Source organism: Glycine max, chromosome 13, assembly GCF_000004515.6.
Source record: "Glycine max cultivar Williams 82 chromosome 13, Glycine_max_v4.0, whole genome shotgun sequence".
Taxonomy (NCBI): Eukaryota; Viridiplantae; Streptophyta; class Magnoliopsida; order Fabales; family Fabaceae; genus Glycine; species Glycine max.
Genome location: NC_038249.2, coordinates 14,633,031 through 14,653,989, shown reverse-complemented (window position 1 = coordinate 14,653,989; position 20,959 = coordinate 14,633,031). Strand labels below are relative to the sequence as shown.

The window sequence follows — 20,959 nt, the reverse complement described above, 5'->3', positions numbered from 1 at the left end:
AAGGTTGATTGATAGAATATCAAATAATTTCTAAATTATATGAAATTTTGTGAACTTGATCTAGTTAGTGTTAACTCTTAAACTATTACTTATAAAGTTAAAAATGGCTTACCCTACAATAATTTGATTTCTCATATCTTTTTCTATGTGAGAATGAAAGGAGCGAATTCCGGGAGCCTCTGTAATTTATTAAAAAATCACATGATTTTTCTAAGTGAGAAATTAGATCATATGACAATATATAAATCCAGCATTTACACCTAAAAAAGATCATATATAAATATCACATGATCACTTAAAATAATTGTGTAAATTTTTAAAAATTTACATGACTTGTGTAATACACACAAAAATTGCTTTTAGTTGTTAATAAAGAACTAAAGTACATACTTTTTTTTTTTTGTAAATTTTGAAGACTAAAAACAATTTTTATTGAGATTAAAAGAAATTATATTTTTGTGTTAAAAATATGTTTAAATTCATAAAATATATATACTGGTTAGCTCAGCTGCCACATTATTATCTTGTAGTTTACGAATATGAATGAGAAAAGCTAAAGACAAAACTCCTCGTGCCCATTAAAATGGGAACAAAGAGACGCATCAACAGCCTTAGCAGCCAATATTATTGTCTTTTGTGATAGAGGTATTGTTCAAAGTTCAAACTTCTAAAGTTGATGTGCTAACAAACCCATCGAAGAAATAGTCTCTATCTAATGATGGCTGATATATAAATTCTGAACAACCATATATGTAGTAGGACCACAACTTAGAAAGATAGTTACATATATGCTAATATTTATTTTTTAGCATTCTTTTTAGTTTTTGCAAGTTTAACAATCCTTCTCAAATGGGTGTTTGAAGTTCCTCTATAATATTTAGAAGATTAGGCTCTTCCATATAGCTACACAACTAATTGAAACTTGTTAATTTTTTTAATCATGAAACCAATTACTTGTCAACTAACATGATTAAGAAAATGAGGAAAAGGTTAACTTTACATGACATGGTAGGTCCATACTTTGATTTTAAGTCTTAAAAAAAAGAAAGATAAGATCCTTCACGCACTTTGAAAGGATCATTATTCATTAAGGCCGAATAGTTGTAAATGGAATTCACGTCATCACCAACTTGGCAAAATCCTTCTTTAAGATTCTTCTTTTTCATAATTTATAATTCTTTTTTATTTGGTTAATACTAAATGTACGTTAAAGTTAACAATCTCTTGATCATGTAGAATCTCATTGCCATTGGCACTTTTGGACTTGTGTGAACAAGGGGAATAAATTAACCTTAGTCGCCGCTTCAAATTCTATGCATACGAATCGTGTTGTCAATTTACTGTTGAAAAAAATCCAGAAAAAGTTTTTAACTAACTAGTTTTGCACCGTGCCTACTCACGGGTAAGTAGTAAAAATTCACAATATAATTATATTCGTGTCGTTATAACATGGACAATATTATGATACACGACTAATTGAGAACAAAAATGAATATGGCCAATTTTTTTCATGATGAACACATAATAAAATAATTATTATATAAAAAATAATTGATTAACAAAATCATAATGTTTAACATTGTTTGTAGCAAAAGCACACCCACAAAATAAAGTTTCAATTTACAAATATTAACAAAAGTCAGAATAATATTAAACTTAATTCATAAACATAAACATGACCAAAATAAAACATAGTTAATTGTTAGATCAGAGAATTTGAAGACAATTTCCATGCCAGGTTTAAAAAATTGTGTTTCACAAAAATATATCTATCTAGCTCTAATTTTAGCTGTCTTTCTCCAGTGATTGTAAACAATCTGGTATTCTCCAATGTCTTCCAAATTCAAATGAGTCATCCCTTCGACTTTCATAAAATAATACATACTGTTTGGAACATCCTGATATTAAGAATAACTTTACGTGAGAAATAGATGAAATTAAAAACTTGGTAGATAAAGATTGACTGAATGAATAAGTAAATGGGAAAGTAACTTACCAGGTTGCTGCTGCAGGTAATTTTGTACTGAGTGAAAAGCATGTTGAAAGTGATAAAGTTTGACACTTGATGGTATAATGAGTATCATTTTGGGAACAATTTTGGATAGCTTCTAGTCTTGAATATGGTCAGAAAGAATAAACTTTAACCCATAATGGGTTAATGTCACTTGATGATCTCTGATCAGCTGATAGAAATCCCTCAGTGTTGTCCACCCTGATACAATGGTTGGACTATCCAAATCTTGGTTGTAGACAACGATATGCAAATTTCCATTCTTGTCAACCAAATGCCAATAACGTCGAAGCATGTCCTTTCACCTCATGGGCAAACGACTTACTAACTTCACCGTAAGTCTACATTTGAAATAGGTAAACCATTAGAATGAATGTAATTGGTTGGTCAGTTGTACAAAATAATTGAAATATGATATGTTAATTAAATCAAAATGAAGATAACATGGTCCTTGGCATTAACAGTGTTCAAAATCTCCTTTGATGTTCTTGTGATCTTCAACATGATGTTGACTATTTCAAAGCACTTTTCATACTCTTCGTTCATGAATTCTGAACACCATATAGAGTTAAAATGTTGACACATAAATAACTATTTAAGTAGATTATTATACAATGATATAACAAAATTGACATTCAATTAGCAGTCATGATGAAAGCCAATTCCTTCTTAGCGACACATAAACATGTACATCACACACTTATTTTGCATGTTCAACGTGCCCAAAGTTATGCATACCATGAATTGAAACAGAATGGTAACAGAACAATGCAAATGCAATTCAATTAACAATCATAATTTGTTGAAAATGCAATTTCAAATGGTAATAGAACAATGTGCCCAACTCTCTATTTTCTGTTTGGCAGTGTTATGGTTATAAAAAAAATGATATGCTCTATCAAATTATGCAAAAAGTAGATGTCATGAAGCTATTACAACTTGCAGATTTGTTAATAACCCTGCAGTTAACTACATATGATGTTAATCTGATTGCTTTGGAAATGTATTTATATTAGCACAATTGGTCATCATATACACATCAGTGACGTGAGCAAATATCCTTTGAATAGTGGTGTCATTTTTTAGAAAGCTTTTCACTAATGATATTGTTGAAATCCACCTAGCTATGTCTTCATTACATAAAATACCCAACAAATGTTATCACAAACTTGCTCATAACATTATAACTAAATCCTATTAGAATAACACAACTACTATACATATTCAATATGTAGGAATGTCAGATGATTCAGTAATGACTTCTAATGAAGTAGTTTCGGGCTACATAGTTAACTCAATGTTTCAGACCCCATTGACGTAACAACAAAGGATAATCTTGTTTTTTCAAGCTTATATTAATGATTTGCCAAGCGTAAATGAGCATAGTTCCTTAGTACACTATCATTGTGCAAGAAATAGAACTTTTCTTCTTCCATATTTAAACTAAGGAGATTCCAAATATCTTCTCTTATAGATGTTTCAATTTGATCACCTTTATTCCATATAAAAATTCAACTTGGTGTAAGACACAAATAGAGTTTTCCATAGGTATTGTTCAAATAAGATATAAACAAAATAACTTGATACCTGACTATCAAACAAAACCATTTTGAACCTCCCAATTGCACTTCCATTAACGTTGTCAATTATTTTCCATATCTTATTGACTTGAGCCTTTGCAACCCAACAGGTAATAATAGAAGAAGCAATAGCCTTCACTGGGATTAACATGTATCCTGAAATTGCCATCACCTTAGCCGAACCATATCATGAACATAGGTGTCCTAGGTTTGTAATGAAATCAGTTGCTATTACTGGCAGTGTATGAGAAAATCACCTTTGCTATGTTCTTTCTGCAATTGAATTTCCTTTGGCCAAACACTGTGTAATGCCCAGAGTGTTAACCTGTCATTTCATGTGCATAAAAATTAATAGGCTCTACTATTAACAATTGTGTGCAATCTATACCCATCTGGATAAAAGATCTTCGTTTGCAACTATAACTTAAACCATTACGTCTATCATCGTAACTACACGATTGTTATTGTAAAAAAAAGCTCTTGAGATGTATGTCATTGTTAACCAATTAGTAAAATATTAGCATATCAATTACCAATTCGAATAGAATTGGTTTGTTTACATTATTATATTCATGTATGTACCGCGGACAAACACTTTGACCATAATCTATAAACTGTGAAAAAGAGTTTTATATGTCAAGAGGCTGCCACTTGTTACGTTTACGTTTTGTTCTTCATGATCTTATTGACTTTGTTATATTATATATGTCATATTATAATCCAAGAAAGACTCGTAATAATGGTGTTTCAATTTCAATTTATACTACCTAATCATTTACGTGTTAACCTATTTATAGCACTTTTTGATCATAAAACAACTTCAGTATATGAGGAAGGCACCTCTGCTACATTAAAAAGTGGAATACATGAGAGAAAACACATAAGCTCACATCCAAAGCTCAACATTTCATAGTAAAAAAATATATCTTATATCTTAAAAATTAAGCATGCTACATAGAGCATAATTGTTAACATATTACACCACCACCTAAAATAGTTTGTTTTGGTGAACCATCACCATTAATATTGAGATATTACAACACACAAAAGGCAACATTAAACAACCCAGAAAATAAGCAGGATTCAAAATCCTATTATCCAATCATGCTTTATTCAGACTTGACATGCTTGGATAATTTCGAACAGGATAACTGAATTGATGTCAGGTCTTCAAATGGTACTGATTCCAACTCAGATTTAGAGATAAGAAATTCTCTCTTTGTAGGAGTTACTGACTTAGATGATTCAGGATCAAAATCTTCACTGGCTGATAAGGATTACTGCTGTGGCAGTATATAAATGCAATAGATGTTACCTTCACTGTAAGTTAAGTATTAATAAACATAGATTAAACCATAATTTACAATGTAGGCTATATCATCTCCATGCTTTATAGACTAATTTGACATTTTAGGCTTAATTCCAACAAGCTATATTAAAAAAATAATAAAATTAGATTCATAAGTGTCATGTTACAAACCATAAAGATTATTAATTATATTGACGTCATATGTAGGAAGTCTCTTCAATAATAACATAATTAGATCTTCATCCTCTGAGATTTGTGACAGAATATCGGGTATTGTTTGGTATAGCCTTAAATCTAAAAGCTAATTTTTTGCCCAATATCATATCAATAGCCTTCGGAATGTCTTTTGGATCAAATTCACCTTGCTGCCAAGGGTTAACATGAAGTTGAAATTCAAATATATAAACACTGCAAGCTGATTATGATGATCAACTAAAGCTATTAGATTATAGTTTACACCTCATTAATCATCTGTTGTTTAATCTCACTTGCACTTTCTTTAATGAGTGCATTGCACTCACGATCCCATAAAGTATAGTTAGTAGTTTCATTTGGTTGGCCAACTCTCACTTCCAACTGAAACCTATATAGTATAGCATGATTTAACTTAAGTTATCATAAATCATTTAATGACGCATGAATTGGAAACATATACATAACATGTCTAATATAAGAAACACAAGTTTAAACACATAACTTGGCCACAGTTGTTGAACTTTCATTTCCACAACATTGACTGGTGAATGGAAATTTCTCAAATTCCACTTTCTTGTTACATTTTGGGCAACTCTCATATATCCAACCATTGTCAACTAAGAACTTGGTTATTGTGACAACAGTCACAAAAACACATTCCTAGCAAACACAATATATAAAACTTTTAACATCACATTATTGGTAATTGTGAAAGATAATCAATCATCAAAATCAATCCTGGCAACCATTAACATGTACCTTTTTCAACTCACAAAGTTCACTCAATGATTTAACTTGAGCATTATAAAGAAATCTATCCTTTGAAGTAGGTTGGAAAGAATAAGAGACTTGACTCAACCATTGACTGCAAGTCACAACGCTTAGCTGACTCGGATCTAATATGCAATAGAGTAAGAAAAAGGATAATCACTACTCATTTTCATTTTTATTGAAGAAAGAAGTCTGGTTTCATAATCACTACCCATTTTTATAATCTTTAATGTCCTTCAAATCTTCATTGATAAATAGTCTAGAACCATACATTGAATTTTGAATGGACACCACATAAGCCCCTACATATGTAATATGATTATTAAGGCAATGACAATATAATCTAGAATTTATCTACATAAATCATACTCGTGCTTCCTTAATTTTTGCCAAATGAAGTAGAAGTATAACTGGTCCATTTTCATGTTTGTCCAAATAATCTTTCAGTAGGAATGCAAAATCCTCCCATAGAGTACAATTGACAATGATACCACTATTATTAAATTAAAAAACAAAACATAATTGTAGTCAATCACGTGGATCATTATAAATATTCCTACTTAACATTAAAATAACAATGATAGAAAGTACCACTTATCCTTCATAGTGAAGACCACCTTTTTGGGTTTTCCATCTAGGCTCCATTGCAATACATCAACTAACTCCCTAATAACATTTGCCCATAGGCTCAGGTTTATTAACTTTGGAATCCATGACAACGGGTGGACTGGATAAGAAGTAAGTAATAAACATACCTATTAAGTAGTCAGGATTGGCACTGCCAATAAGAACATCATCAAATAGTGTAAAATCATGCACCATTTCTGGTATCATTGGAAAATCTTGCTCTCTTACTTTTGTAGAATTGACAAAGTTCAATTTAAAGGCATGCTTTGTTGGCCTAAATTGTCCAATATTCTTTTCAACTTCAAAATTTTGTATCATCTATGTCTTACCCATTTTAACAACATCATTCCACTTACCAGGATCAACATTTTTAATTTGAGCATCAATCTTATCAGCCTATGCAAATACTAAAATTAAAAACTGTGATATCAGGTGGAAATTATTTGACAATATACATGAATAATTTATATTATACCTTCTCATCCATCAAGATCATTTCAATGTTAATCATTGCAGCCCTTTGAATAATCCACACACACACACACACACACACACTTACTTTCCAAGCCTCCTTTTGAGCAGTGATTTCCATAATGAAGTTCAGCTTACGTGCCATGATCAACTACTAACATAGATAACCATTAAAGCATCAAGCATGCAAATAAAACGAATTTTTTAAAAGAAACGAAGACATCAACATGAACACTAAGATAGTGAAGAGGATACTGCAAATAGAAAGGCAACAACACAAAATAATGAAACAAACCAAAAAAGAATGTGGTCCAAGAGCATCAATAGATATATACAAAGAACCTTACCAAATGAAGTCAGTTTCTTCAAGCAACACAAGTGGACAACCTCTATACATCGGAGAATGAAAATACAGGATTTTGGTTAGGTTGCGGAACATGCAACTGAAATGCAAAAATGAGAAAGAACTTTACTAATTGAAGTGAGCTTCTTCAACCAATATAGGTCGAAGTGAGGTAAAATCGGAAGCTTGCGGTATATCCAACTAGAATTCAAAAAATGAGGTGAAATCGAAAGCTTGCGATTTATGCAAAAAATGGAATCCAGAAATGAAGTGAAATCGAAACCTATTCACAATATTACACAATGTTTCACAGCCTCTCTTTGTCACAATAGTTTGGCGACGTGAATCAATCATATCAGACTATAGAATGGGCATAGCCTAGAACCTAGCCAAACTATAGACTGGATTTTTGAATTTGAAATTTTTTTAAAATTTGGAAATGGAAAAGGGTGGAATGAAGAAGCACCGGATGCAGCAGGAACATTGTGTGCGAGCTGATAGAAGATTGAGGAAGCTAACACATGTCAGAAAAAATAAAAAATTGGAAGATACGAATAGCGGTGACACGTGGACCAGCTACTCGTTGTTTTATTACTAACATATAGATAATCTAATAGATATAAATCATAGAAATTTTTTACCAAAAAAGATAAAAGAAAACAGAGGAGTCATTAAATAAAGAGAAAATAAATAAAATAGAAGACAGTGCAAGAAAGAAGCTAGAAGATTCTGATAATGTAAAAAAAGGCAAACTGAATAGACAATGGTCCAATGATTAGAAAATAAGCGATTAAAATCCTCAAGTTCAGTTAAAAAATTGAATACAAAATATTAACAACTAAATATACATTAAGTCTATTCAGTACAAAGGAGTCGGTACATGAGAATAATTCCGTAAGCACTAAAATCACGACAAGCATCAAAGAAAGTCAGAAAACTTGAATATAAATAACTTATGCATTTTAAATGTAATAAATTCTTTCTTTCATAATTAAATCTTCCACTTTTATTCCCTCAACATTGGTCCTAATAAAACTGAAAAATAAAAAAGTTTCTTTTTTTTGGCGAATTAAAAAAAAGGGTTTCTATTACCATAAAATTTGTATTTATTTGAGTTTAATTGATATGTATTGTTAATATAAAAAAAATTACACTATGAACCAATAAAAAAATCATACTTGATATAACTTTTAAGGTAACAAGTATTTGACAATAAAAAAAAATTCAATAAACTTAACATGACAATTTATTTTTGTGATTTGATATGAGAACATCATAAAAAATCTTTATATTCTCTGCATATATATTATTCATTCTATTTACTTTGTTTGGTTGCCTCTTTTTTTTATAGTTCAATTTTATGAATGCATGAGTTGCAAAGATTAAGAACATGATCGCTATAGGGAATTACAAGAAGGATAAGTGGAAAAAAAGAATTATCTGCACATTTCCAATGTCTGGTGATCGTACACAACGAATATATATATATATATATATATATATATATATATATATATATATATATATATATAGAGAGAGAGAGAGAGAGAGAGAGAGAGAGAGAGAGAGAGAGAGATCTACAGACAGTTCCTCAATTCAACGGACCTGTAACAAAGCAATCTCATGAACTAATGCTCCTAGAATTCACCATCATGATATCAAATCCGACAGGGTGAATGTAAAAATTGGTACTAACAAAAATTAACAAACTAAAAAATGATGGGAGGAAAACACTGCACTAGTGGGGGAACCTCACAAATTATCTGTCCTAGTACTTGTGTTCTCAACAACAAACTAGTTTGATGACACAGGCGTGTGATCATGACCCTTTTTTTATCTTCAGCATTCAGTTTATTCTCCAAGGTTCACTAAAGAATTTTTGATATAGTAGCTCCACATAAGACCAATAATAGTATATCCTTTCACCAACCAAAAATATAGGACGTGTTTGTATCTCACAAGACTGATTCTCAAGGCCATGCCAGGATAGTAACTGTGTGTGGAAAAATGTTACGGGGTGGCAGCAAATTTTCCACCCACACTTTGCCCTCAACCAATTTTATATTGCCTTCTCAATCCGCAGAAATTTAGATGAAACATGTATTTACTCGTCCCTTTCGTAGTATGCATGCACTGTTGTTTCAAACCATAGTGCATCTCATGGCAGACTATGAATCCAAGATGTGACAGTTCCTAACAAAATCATTTGTATAATTGACATACTTGTTCCAAAATGGCCTAAGATGATCAAAGCCAATTTGCAACCACGGTTTTGACTGGCCATTGAAATGAATAACAGCAGCCTTCCTCACACTCTCAATGTCAGTTTTGTTCTGATAACCCAAGCCAAGCATGTGCCAAGAGGGGCCAATCGGGTGAACATGACCTTTGAATGCAATCAAAGCAGGGGGTAGGGTTCCAAGCTTCCACATCGTCAGGTTTGACCTTAGATTCTGTCACAGAACATAAGAAACTAAAGGTCACATCTGTTGTCATATTACCACCTAATACACACACATGCATGTATACACACACTCTCACACACACACTCACACATGTAGAGAGAGCAAACCACCACTTTTATCCTTTTGAAGTATTACTCTTTTTCCTAAGCAGTCCCCAAAGTAATAAAATACTTACTATTTAGGCAGTCTTGGAAGCAATAGAAATAGTGTCAAGTCCCTCTAATATTAAAAACCTGTCAAACTGGTCCTTAAACTTTACTGAAATCCACCAACTTAAGGATTAAAGTGATGGATATTCAATATTTCAGGGATTAATTTTATTACTTTAGGGATTACTTGGGAGAGAGGGTAATAAATTGAGGACAAAATTGATGGTTTATTCAAGATACATATGCATATATGTATGCAAGAGGGTAAACATTTGAATCAGTACCACATCAATAGTTTAAAATTCAGAATTTGCTAGAAGTTTAAATTTATGGATTGTATTATTTGAGTATATATGACTTTACCTCTTTCAGCCAGGTATGATATGTCTCTCTTATGTTTGTTGTTCTCCATGCACGCAGATCAAATACATTCATCCCATAAGCCCAAGCACACTCATCAGGATCCAAATGTTGTGCAACAAGAGGATGGGAAAAATTGAAGTAGTTCCTAAAATGCTTAGACATTACCCACTGATCGTCCCCTCTGCAAGTTTCCACAGCTCCATTAACTTTTCCATTCATATCAATTTCCCAGAGTGGAGACAAGTCACGTTGAACCACAACATCATCATCCAGAAAAACCACCTTGTCAAGGTTTGGGAAAAGCTGTTCAATGCACATAATGCAAACATAAATACATTCAGCATAAATAAGAGAAGTTACAATTGCTATATAAGTGCTAAATGTATTTAGGAAAAAACATCTTATCAATTTCTCCAACATAAAATGTTCATGTGCTCAAATTGGCTCATATAAAATTGGTATATAAGTGCTAAATGCTAATGAAAGCAATGCAAGTATTCCATAAGTTACAATTATCTATTTGCAGCAGCATCAATACCTGCAGTCACGGGGGGAAGCATACCTCCACTCATTTCATGCCATATGTTTCTTTTATTAATTTGGGCCAAGCATTTTACTTGAAATAGTTCAACATAATTCTGCATGTTTTAACAGATAGCTTTAATGTTCTCTTTAATTATTATAATTAGTGAGAATTCAGAGATACAGTAATTACAAGCCCCTTTTGCCACAACAAATTCAGTTCAGAAGCTTTTATGAGCTTAAAATGCAGACCTTACAGATACATATTCAACTTGGAGTGAGCCAGTATAGAAGCCATGTTCTAAGTTCTTAGGTCAATCATTCATTTCAAGGTTAATTCATTCACTATATAACAACAAAAATAAAAATCACATACAATGTAAGATTCTTTGCCAAACCTAATAAAATGCATTATTTCCAGTTTTTTGTGAAATATGATCTCAAAAGTTTCAATTTCAACAATATATATATATATATATATATATATATATATATATATATATATGTAGAGAGAGAGAGAGAGAGAGAGGAAAGACAGAAAGAGTATAATTGTTGAATCCAACTTACCTCAGGTATGTAAATGCGGAGATGGTTGAGCAAAGATATATACTTTGGACTTCTTGCCTGCAATTTTGAGGCAAATTTATATGGATTGGTATCACTGAGATTGGTTCCAGTAAAATGATTCCCATGGTAGTAATTCCTGATCCCATTTTGATTTTCTACAGCTTCAAGTACTGGAACATTTTCTCTCGTCAACCAGTCAAATTGGTGAATGCCTCTGACTTCAACTATAGCAGGAGTGACTGGATTTAGTGCAAACCATGAGTGCATACCAGCATAAGTTTTTTTGTCGGTGATGACATGGAAGACTATATTCTCAGGTTTCTGAGATGACTGCACAGTAGAAGTAACAACTACAGAAGCAGCCAAGATGTTATCAGTTGAAACAATAAAATGATGGTAAGAGTTGTCAGACAGTGTAGGTAGTAACTCTGGAGGAGGCAGTTGTTTGCGTGCATTGGCATTTGACGAATATTCATCAGTCAATCGCAAAGACAGACAATGAATCCCTTTAGGGACTGAACTTGCTGCAAAGTGTTTATTCATCAGCTCTGAAAATTTAGATTCTCTGATTTCTCTCTCAAATTTCTGCATCTGTTCAAAAAAACATTGCAATGTAACAGACCAATATAATTATCATATAGCAACACTATTGAAACATGATAAATATGACAATGCTATGGGATAATAATAATAATAACAATAAACAAATGATATGAACAAGTATACACCGAGCCATACACAATAGTCTTGCATATACACACAAATTTCTCAAACTCCTAGCATAAACCAGTGGTTATCATCCATGAATAACTAATTAGGTTGTAAATCAAAATCAAGATGAAAACAACAATGATGCAAAGTACTACACTACTACTCAGTACTCACTATTTATTTGTGACAAGAGTATGAAGACCACAAAAGTTACTACTTACAGCAGATAAATAGTGAACATAAAACTGAGAATCAAGTGCAAGAAAAGGAAAAGAGAAAGATCTCTTGTGACAAACAAACCAAAAAGTAATATAATAATGTAAAAATAAAACGATTTCAAGATATGCTTTAATCCGAATCACAATATGTAAGTATCAAGTAGAAGTAAACAGATAAAGGCTAAAAGATAAGCAAAATATGAGCAATTTGAGGAAAGAACATTGCATTTCTAATTGCTGAAATTGATGATTATCATTTGTCAACTTCATACAATTCATTACACTTTTTATTTAAAAGAGTAAAAGATTTCTTCAGGCTTCCTGAATTATATAAACAACCTGAAATTTAAGATAAGTGCAACCACCATGGTACATGCCTGTTTAGCCATGCTACAAAATTTGCACCTTTTAGTCACAATTCCAAAAAACCACTTTGAGGAAGAAGCAAATTTTCATTTGGCCAAATCATCCAATATGTAATCTAATTATTTTCTTATTTATATAATGACTTATGATTGTTTGTCCTTCCTTTTAAATTTCAAAATAGGTATATAATAAACTAACACTACCATAATAAAACAGTACTATTTGTTGTATGGCAGATAAAAAAGTATCTCCAGTTTCCTAAAATTCAAATAATGGAAGACTGAAAGTAAACACAATCATGATACTTTGCATAATTGAATTTCACAGTAGATGTTGACCAACTATATCTTGGTAAAAGCAATCTACATAATCTTAGAGTGTTCCTGATTGACTTCATTATGAGATTGCATAAAAAAAATACGCAGCAGAGTTAAACTTTAATGTTACAGGTAAATAAGGAACAAAACTAAGGAAACAGATTAAATAATTTCAAAAAATCCTTTTAAATGCCTCAATTCAATAAAAAAAATGAATTTAAGCTGAAACATTTTTTTCATGTAATAAATCATAGTTGCAAACAAAAAGCCATTAAAGATAGACCCTAAGCATTATAATAATGATACAAGCAAAAAGGTCATATGAATATGATACGATGCATAACAGCCAGTATAAATGCTACTAAAACACGGTACACAAGTAGAGATTTAGCTCCTCTAAAGTGAGAGGTTACAGTTTAGGGGATAAAATACAGTTATATTTAATAGTTAGACAATCTTAACCACTGATTTTCTAATCAATTGCTATAACTGCACTTTATACTCTATGTTTATCCCTCTTACTTTAGACAAGCTAAATCTCAGAACTAGAATTCACCATCAGCTTGCAGGTGTAAATAAATATACAAAAAGGAAGAAAATATAGAGATGCCATCAGCTGAATCATTGTATCAGCATACAGTATATGTGTTGTTATTGTAAAAAATTTTAGCCACCAATCATATATAGCACATCAGTTATCCCAACCTCAACCTTTTGATACTCAAATTTCAGTAATGCCTAAAATGTGTATTTTCAATCTAAGTCACATGATATAACTAAACATTAAAAACATCAACAGAATTCAATTTCAGACAATCCTTACTTAATACCAATTAATAATGAAGTTCATGATAGTGATACTTTATGCAGGCGTAACAAGAAACTTACCATTCCCCTTAACATGAATGCAAACGTTTTCGCATCATATTGATTGTTCTTCATATCAGAAACCAGTTGATCAAATGAATCTGGCAGCTCTAGAGCAGATGGAATTTCCCCAGTCTTTACTTCGTTAAGAATATTGTAAAGATCTCTAACTAGTCTCTGCTGCAACATCACAATCATCACGAGAAAGGTTCAGATAATAGTTAATTAATCAAAACTTGAGTAGATATGACGTAATCAGATATCTATTTGAAGTAACATAAAAATTATTTACCGCTGGATCATCAACCCTACCAAGAAGCTTTGGTCCCAACCGCCTACCTAAACAATCTGGAGCGAAAAAACCAATCAAGGATCAAAAATAGACAAAAGGTGAGACATAATATTAATATGTACAAAGCAATTGACTTTCAGAATATGGGTAAATGAAAGAAAGACACAAACACATGAGATTATGTTTCAAAATGATAGAAAAAGATATATCAAAACTTTCATCAACAACTGATACAAGTAGAAGCCAGCTTTATAAGGACAAGGACCTCAAAGAACACAAGCACTAGCCAGGGCCTTATTATTTTATGTCTTATGAAAACACAAATAGTTTTCCAGTGCTAAAATGCAAAAGCACGTAACAATTTGTCACAGGAAAGAATCAACACAACAGGGCACAAATTTCAGCAATGCATGTCAGAAAGCATCATCATCATCATCATCACTAATCCAGAGTTCAAGTGCAGTCAAGCTATGCAACAAATTATCATGAAACACTTAAATTGGCCAGTCACACTTGAGATCCTGAAATGAAGGCAAATCCTAGCTTAGCTAGAAAAAGAAAAACTTGGAAAACCATATGGGGAAAAATCTATGATTGCAATTGCAATACAACAATTCCGACCCCCTAACACATGAACATAGTTTTTACCCCAAAATTCAAATCAAGACCCATCCTAGAACAATAAATAAACAAACAAACACATGCCAATCCAATTTATCCAAAATCCAAACATATCCACACAACAACAACAGTAGAAGCCTTATCAGATATCCCATCAGGTGAGGTCGGCTACATGGATCACACAATACCGTTAAGATTTGGTTAAAGAAGAAATACAAATACATACACAATGTAACCAACCAAATGAATAAATAAAAGCCTTACCAGTTATAAACAAGCAAAAACACAACAATCCAATTTATTCAAAATCTTAGCATTTCCACACAACAACAACAAAAGCCTTATAAGATATCCCACCAGGTAAGGTCAGCTACACGGATCACATAATACCGTTAGGTTCGGTTAAAGAAGAAATACAAATATAAATACACAATGTAACCAAATGAATAAATAAAAGCCTTATCAATAATCTCACCATAACATGTGAGGTTGACTACATGCATCACACGAAATCATTAGACTCAATTAAAGACCAAATACAAAAAAAATACGTACACAATGTAACCAAATGAATAAATAACGGAATGATTGGAAGAAGAAAAAAAAAAAAGAGTACCAAATGAGGAGCACTTGTTGACACCTTCAAGGGTAACAAGAGCAGTGAGTATGAAGACAAAGGGCAACAAAAAAGCAAGGATGAGGATGGTGTGGAAGAGGGTTCGATAGGAAATGTGGCAAGCTGCGACCTTGATCTTCATCAAGTCAATAAACCCATTGTTGCTCGATATCGTGATGCTTCTCATGCTAGGCGAGAAGTGAAGCTGCATCGTCGTCTATGCTGCCGCACCACCACCAGATCGTTGCCCCCCACAACAACCCTACAACCACCTGAAACCATCTTCATCACCCATGTCCCCACCATCATCAGATCCGCGATGTTCCTTCTTCAAGGAGGGTCTCCTCCAACACCGCATTGGAGGTTTCAGCCAATTGGGTTATCCGATTTCACCCCAAAGGATTCAACTTTCTTCTCGCTTCTCAAGTTCCTCTTCAATGGATCAACAACAACAACAACAGTGAGAGAGAAACAGAGACACACCCAACAGAGAGAGAGAAAGAAAGAATGAGAGAGAAATTGTGTTTTCTATTTCCGGAAAATTATGGAAAAAATAAAATAAAGGAAAGAAAAATATGAAAACCTTTTGTGAGTCAAAACTGTGTTGGGTTAGAGAGGAGGGAGAGAGAAACTATGTGTGTGTGAGAGAGAGGGAGGAGAGAGAAACGTGCGGTGACTGTTTGACCTTGAGATTAGGAACTAGGACATTGTTTTCTGCAGTTAATTTTAGGTGGGTCCTATGTTTATGGACAAGTCCTTAGGATTATGTGGATAGCATAGCATTGAGAGGAAGTGGTGGTTAATTTTAGTTAATCTATCATATATTTGTATTAGTGAGAAAAAGTGGTGTAGTATGTGTTTGGTTTCACATCCGGATAGGATAGGCCAATCCAAACATCTAGTAATGTGATGAAACTTGAAAAAGATAAATACGACGTATAATTATGTTCTATAATTATGATACAAAATTTGATTATTTTTTTATTCATAAGAAAAAACAGCATTTTATCAATCAATTGAATTAAATCGTCTTACTGATCAGAAAATTGATGTGTGTAAAAAAATATTTATTAAAAATATTAGTCTATATAAAAAAATGTTAGAAAAAATTAGCTTTTTTTAAATAAATTTATATACTTCGAGAAATTAGTCTTTTATTTTTTGAGAAATAACCTGAATTAAAGAAAATAAATAAATTAGTGGGAATTCTATTATTTTTACCTGAAACTTATGCATGCCATAAATAATACTGGAACTAGACAAGGTTGTCGGGAGTGATGCATTTATACCAAATTTTGTTGTAAGAGGAAAGGTAAAATGGAAGTGCATAAGTTTGTATGGGTCTATCATAAAAGTATAAAGTGGGGTATGTATGGTAACATTGTAGAGTGAGGTTTTTGAACTAAAACTCTGGTACATCCGATAAAGATGAAATGCTTAGCTACATAGACAACATCTGTACCAAATTTAGGTGTCTTTTCTTGTATCAATATGGATAAAACTAAGCATTTGGTTGCATGGTGAGGTATTTCTTTTTCATAACTAAAACTTTAATGCATCTAATCTAATAATCTAATAATAAATATAAAATGATGCAGCTGCACTTTTAGGCATCTTTTCTTGTATGATGGATATTTAAAGAAAAAATGGAGGAGTATATGTTTTTGTAAAATATTGCCTCCATTCCAAATCTATGTGATTTTTTAACAATACTTAAAATTTGTAAAATCTTTAAAAAAATTTAATAAAAAAACTAAAACATCTAGAATTTGAAACAGAGGTAGTGTTGAGAAGATTTATAGCAAAATTTGTAAGAAAATATAGTATTATTGAATACAACTTGTCCATCACCAATTGGACAATTCCACATGCCAGCAGTTTGAGACTACCCCAAAATTTCACAAAAAAATGTGGGCTAAAAATACTAATCTTACTAGAAGGAAAACCCACTATTCATTGCTAAAGAATTCAAAAAAAGGGAGCTGTGGTCTGTGGAGGACCCTGCGTTTGATTACTGTTTGGTTCTAGGAAACCAAGGTAGCAGCCTGGAAATGGTTAACTATTTTTGTAGGAAAATATGCAGATTACTTAGCTACCCTTTGAACCAGTGTGAAATGCACAAAAGATCCAAATATTAATTTGTAAAAATGTTTGAATTAGCTTATTTTTAAATTTATTTTCCCTTTTAAGCATTGAAGAAAGATTTTTCTGAAGAAGAAAAAAAGTTAATTTAAATACATACTCTCCATTTATGTTGTAGCTTCCAAACTAGCTAGTTTTATATGGCCCATTGTCATGGTGCAACTCAGCAGTGAAACATGTTGTGAGGACCACCCTGGAGAATTTGTTCCCCTCATGAGGCTGAAGTTATACTGTGGGCCACAAAGGGTGATGAAAGGATTGGTTCCCCTGACATTTGAAAATGTATAATACTTGCTTAACACTAGAGTAAGCTCTTGGGGCAACCTCTCTTTACCCACCATTAAAAAACTAGAACAAGTTTTTTTTATAGGTTTTATATTTGTATTAATCGATGCCAATGCCAATATGGTGGACTTTAGTTTTAGTCCTTATAAAATAAACATATTGTTTTGATTTTGATAAGTTTAAAACATATTAAAATAGGTTGTATTTTCATTTAGTAATGACATTAGATGCATGCCACATCATATACTTCTTCCTAATGTAACATATCTAAATGTATGTAGTGTGGTTGTATGGAAAAGAAAAGAAATAAAGAGAATTGAGAATAAATATTTGAATTATAGTTGAGAAAAAGAGATGTGAAACCCACACATAATTTTGAATATTTCTCTCCTATTTCTTCACAATCAAACAAATACTAAATGGTAATAGAAATCATTTAAAAAATAAATAAATCAATGATGACTAAAATTAATAAAATAAAATGTGAAGTGTTTAGAGAAATAGCTGTTTGAAGCATTGAATTTGTTCTTTGAAGTGTTTGTTCCAATGGAAGCATATGCAGATATGCTGCTCCAACTACTATGGCTCTGCTTTCCTGTAGTTCCAGGTTAGAATATCTTAAAAGGCCTTAAATCAACTGCTGAATCAATTACTCATCTGACCGATTATGTTGCTTTAGGGCATCTTCAATGGATTTAAGCACTCCATAAATCGAATTGTATGGTAATTTTTATTTTGGTTTTATTTTCAAAATAAAAATTAAAAAAAATATTAATTTAGACCAAGAAGGACATGGGAAGTTGTCAAGACTCAAGAGGGATTCCATGCTAAATGATATCTCTGAAACTATGTTTTAAATAGGAGACCATAGAGGTAAGTAGGAAAAATAGATAGCTATATATGTTTTAAATATAACTACCACTTCTCACTGATTCATCATTTTTGCTTCACAAAAAATCTACAAATTTAAGTAGGAAAAAAAGCACTTTTAAACTAATTGTGTATTTGTGTTTAAGAAGCACCTCACTAATCACTTTGTCCAAGTTCATGTATGAACGTCCTCCTCTGCCCTCTTCTTCAACTCCATAACCTTTTGCCTCATTTTCTTTCCTTTCTCTCCCACCATCAATTCATTGGTATCAATTTCAATCCCAATGTCCCATTCATTGCATACAGATCCACAGTTTGTTGGTTGATCAACATAAAAAGGCCAACACAACATTGGCACGCCTGCACAAATACTTTCAATTGTTGAGTTCCATCCACAATGAGTCAAGAATCCACCAATTGAAGTGTGGTTCAGCACTTACTCTTGCTTACACTAGCTAGCTGTTAGGCCTCTATCTGAAGTTTCATTGACAGACTCAGACGACAAAATCACTGAGCCACCAATGACAAGGTCAGGCCTAATGATCCACAGAAAGGGTCTCTTGCTGTTGGCCAAACCCCAAGCAAACTCTAAAATTCACATAAATTACAGACTTTTTTTTTTGCACAGCAAAAATCAAATTTTATTATAAATAAGAGTCAGTACTATGTGTACTGAAATAAACAACAAGAAAAAACATAGGCATTGAAAAGCCAAACCCAACTATAAAAGACAACCGGTATCTTCCTTCCAAAGATTGGAACCTAGAGATGCCAAGTGGTTCTTCTGTGGACTTTGATTTAAAAATGAAGGGAAAGGACCAATAGGGTAAAGAGAGGGGACCATAGAGGTATGAGCATTCAACACATCACTTTCAAGTTCATCAGAAGTATTAATAATAACAGCAGAAGCTCTGTGCACATTATTTGCTGATTCAATGAAACATTCTACCATAGTTATTTTGATCTGTGTTGTCCTTATAAAGTCAGGCAGGTCCTTCAGTCTAAAGTTCTTCAAGCCTGGAATCCAGTCCACACAACTCTCATCTGTAGTCATAATTACAAAATCCAATAATGGCTCCAAGCTCCATACACACACACACATACAAACATGCAATTTTTGCTTTGACATGTATCCATTCATGACAACTAATAAAAAACTTGAGATAACTTTAACTTTTGCGAGGAGTCAAGGACTTTGTTACCTTCAATTACTATTTCAATGTATATTAAGTTTATGATTGGTCATACCTAATGAATGCTAGATTAATGCTAGAATATTTACTCTAGTACATGTACTTTTCTAAAGAAAGAGCTAAAATTCATACCTTTGAGTTGTACGAGACCTTTATAAAAAAGAGAACGAAAATGCAAACCAGACAATAACGAACATGCACTGGCCGGTTGAATTAGAACAATAGGGAGTGAAAGTTCTTCAGCAGCTTGTATAGTAAAAGTCATGGCACAATCAGAAACCAAGCAGGTAACTGGGGGAACAAGACTCTTAGTGGCAGAATCTTTAAGTCTAGCAAGAAGATCACAAAAGGGGAGGAGCAAGTGTTCTCTTATTGTTTCACAAAGAGAGATTATGTCTCGAGCAACATCAGCATCACCATGTCCATCTGGGATGGTCTCAAATCAAAAGTCTTCTAGGCCATCAAGGGCATTGTGACCCCTTGATTCGTGCAAGAGTTTGTGATTGTGTTCAGTGTGGACAATGGTTGTATGGAAAGCCTCTGAGGTGAAGCAACTTGGCTAGTTGGAACAATGGGTTGATGTGACCTTGAAATGGAAATGGAAATGGAAATGGAGTCAACACAACATAGGGCTTTCTTGTTGCTGAGTAGCTCATCCTTAAGTTTTTGAATAAACCATCAACTTGATCCCTGAAAGTATAAGGTGCTGTCATTTTAGTCTTGAATTGAAGGAAATTACAAAAGAGTTCCTGAAACTTAATTCTGGTCACTTTAATACATAATTGGCTGATGTAACACATGAAGTGTCAGATAGTGTCCATGCTAACCTTATCCTTCTTTTTTTTATTTCTTTCTCTTCTTCTTAGACTCATCAACAGCGTCCAATACCTCTCAATTATTATCCTTTTTGTTCTTCTTTTTAACTGTTTCATCTTGCTCAGTAAAACCAATCATTTTGTGTGTAAAATCATGTGAAATTCACTCTTTATTTCAGATGACATGGATCAGATCAATCATGTACTATGGTTGTCTCTAAGAGGATGAGATACCTTGTCTTACTAGAACCATATATAATTCACATATATATG

At 32.5% G+C, this 20,959-nt stretch overlaps 1 protein-coding gene, 2 long non-coding RNA genes and 2 pseudogenes across 5 annotated transcripts; all 5 read right to left on the bottom strand.

Moving 5' to 3' along the window:
* Positions 1–1,676: 1,676 nt before the first annotated feature.
* Positions 1,677–2,337, bottom strand: LOC121173378 (uncharacterized). The gene is made up of 2 exons (XR_005888121.1): positions 1,997–2,337; positions 1,677–1,898 (listed from the first exon to the last, which is right to left on the bottom strand). It is a non-coding gene; the product is annotated as an uncharacterized lncRNA (long non-coding RNA).
* A 2,188-nt stretch (positions 2,338–4,525) lies between these two features.
* Positions 4,526–8,331, bottom strand: LOC106795455 (uncharacterized). 2 transcript variants are annotated; one of them, XR_005888119.1, is made up of 4 exons: positions 7,591–8,275; positions 6,458–7,407; positions 5,855–5,991; positions 4,526–5,755 (listed from the first exon to the last, which is right to left on the bottom strand). It is a non-coding gene; the product is annotated as an uncharacterized lncRNA (long non-coding RNA). The 2 variants fall into 2 exon arrangements; XR_005888120.1 differs by having other exon boundaries at positions 4,526–5,991; positions 6,078–8,331.
* A 600-nt stretch (positions 8,332–8,931) lies between these two features.
* On the bottom strand, positions 8,932–16,058 carry LOC100786907 (probable galacturonosyltransferase 13). 2 transcript variants are annotated; one of them, XM_026124979.2, is made up of 6 exons: positions 15,382–16,058; positions 14,145–14,200; positions 13,874–14,032; positions 11,374–11,964; positions 10,285–10,587; positions 8,932–9,760 (listed from the first exon to the last, which is right to left on the bottom strand). In XM_026124979.2, exons 1-6 carry the CDS (start codon positions 15,590–15,592, stop codon positions 9,476–9,478), a joined length of 1,605 nt encoding a protein of 534 aa, XP_025980764.1. In that variant the 5' UTR covers positions 15,593–16,058; the 3' UTR covers positions 8,932–9,475. The 2 variants fall into 2 exon arrangements, with proteins under 2 accessions (XP_025980764.1, XP_006593688.1); XM_006593625.4 differs by having other exon boundaries at positions 13,874–14,029; positions 15,382–15,982.
* On the bottom strand, positions 15,748–19,295 carry LOC100789915 (7-deoxyloganetin glucosyltransferase-like; annotated as a pseudogene).
* On the bottom strand, positions 19,112–20,728 carry LOC112997649 (7-deoxyloganetin glucosyltransferase-like; annotated as a pseudogene).
* Positions 20,729–20,959: the final 231 nt, after the last annotated feature.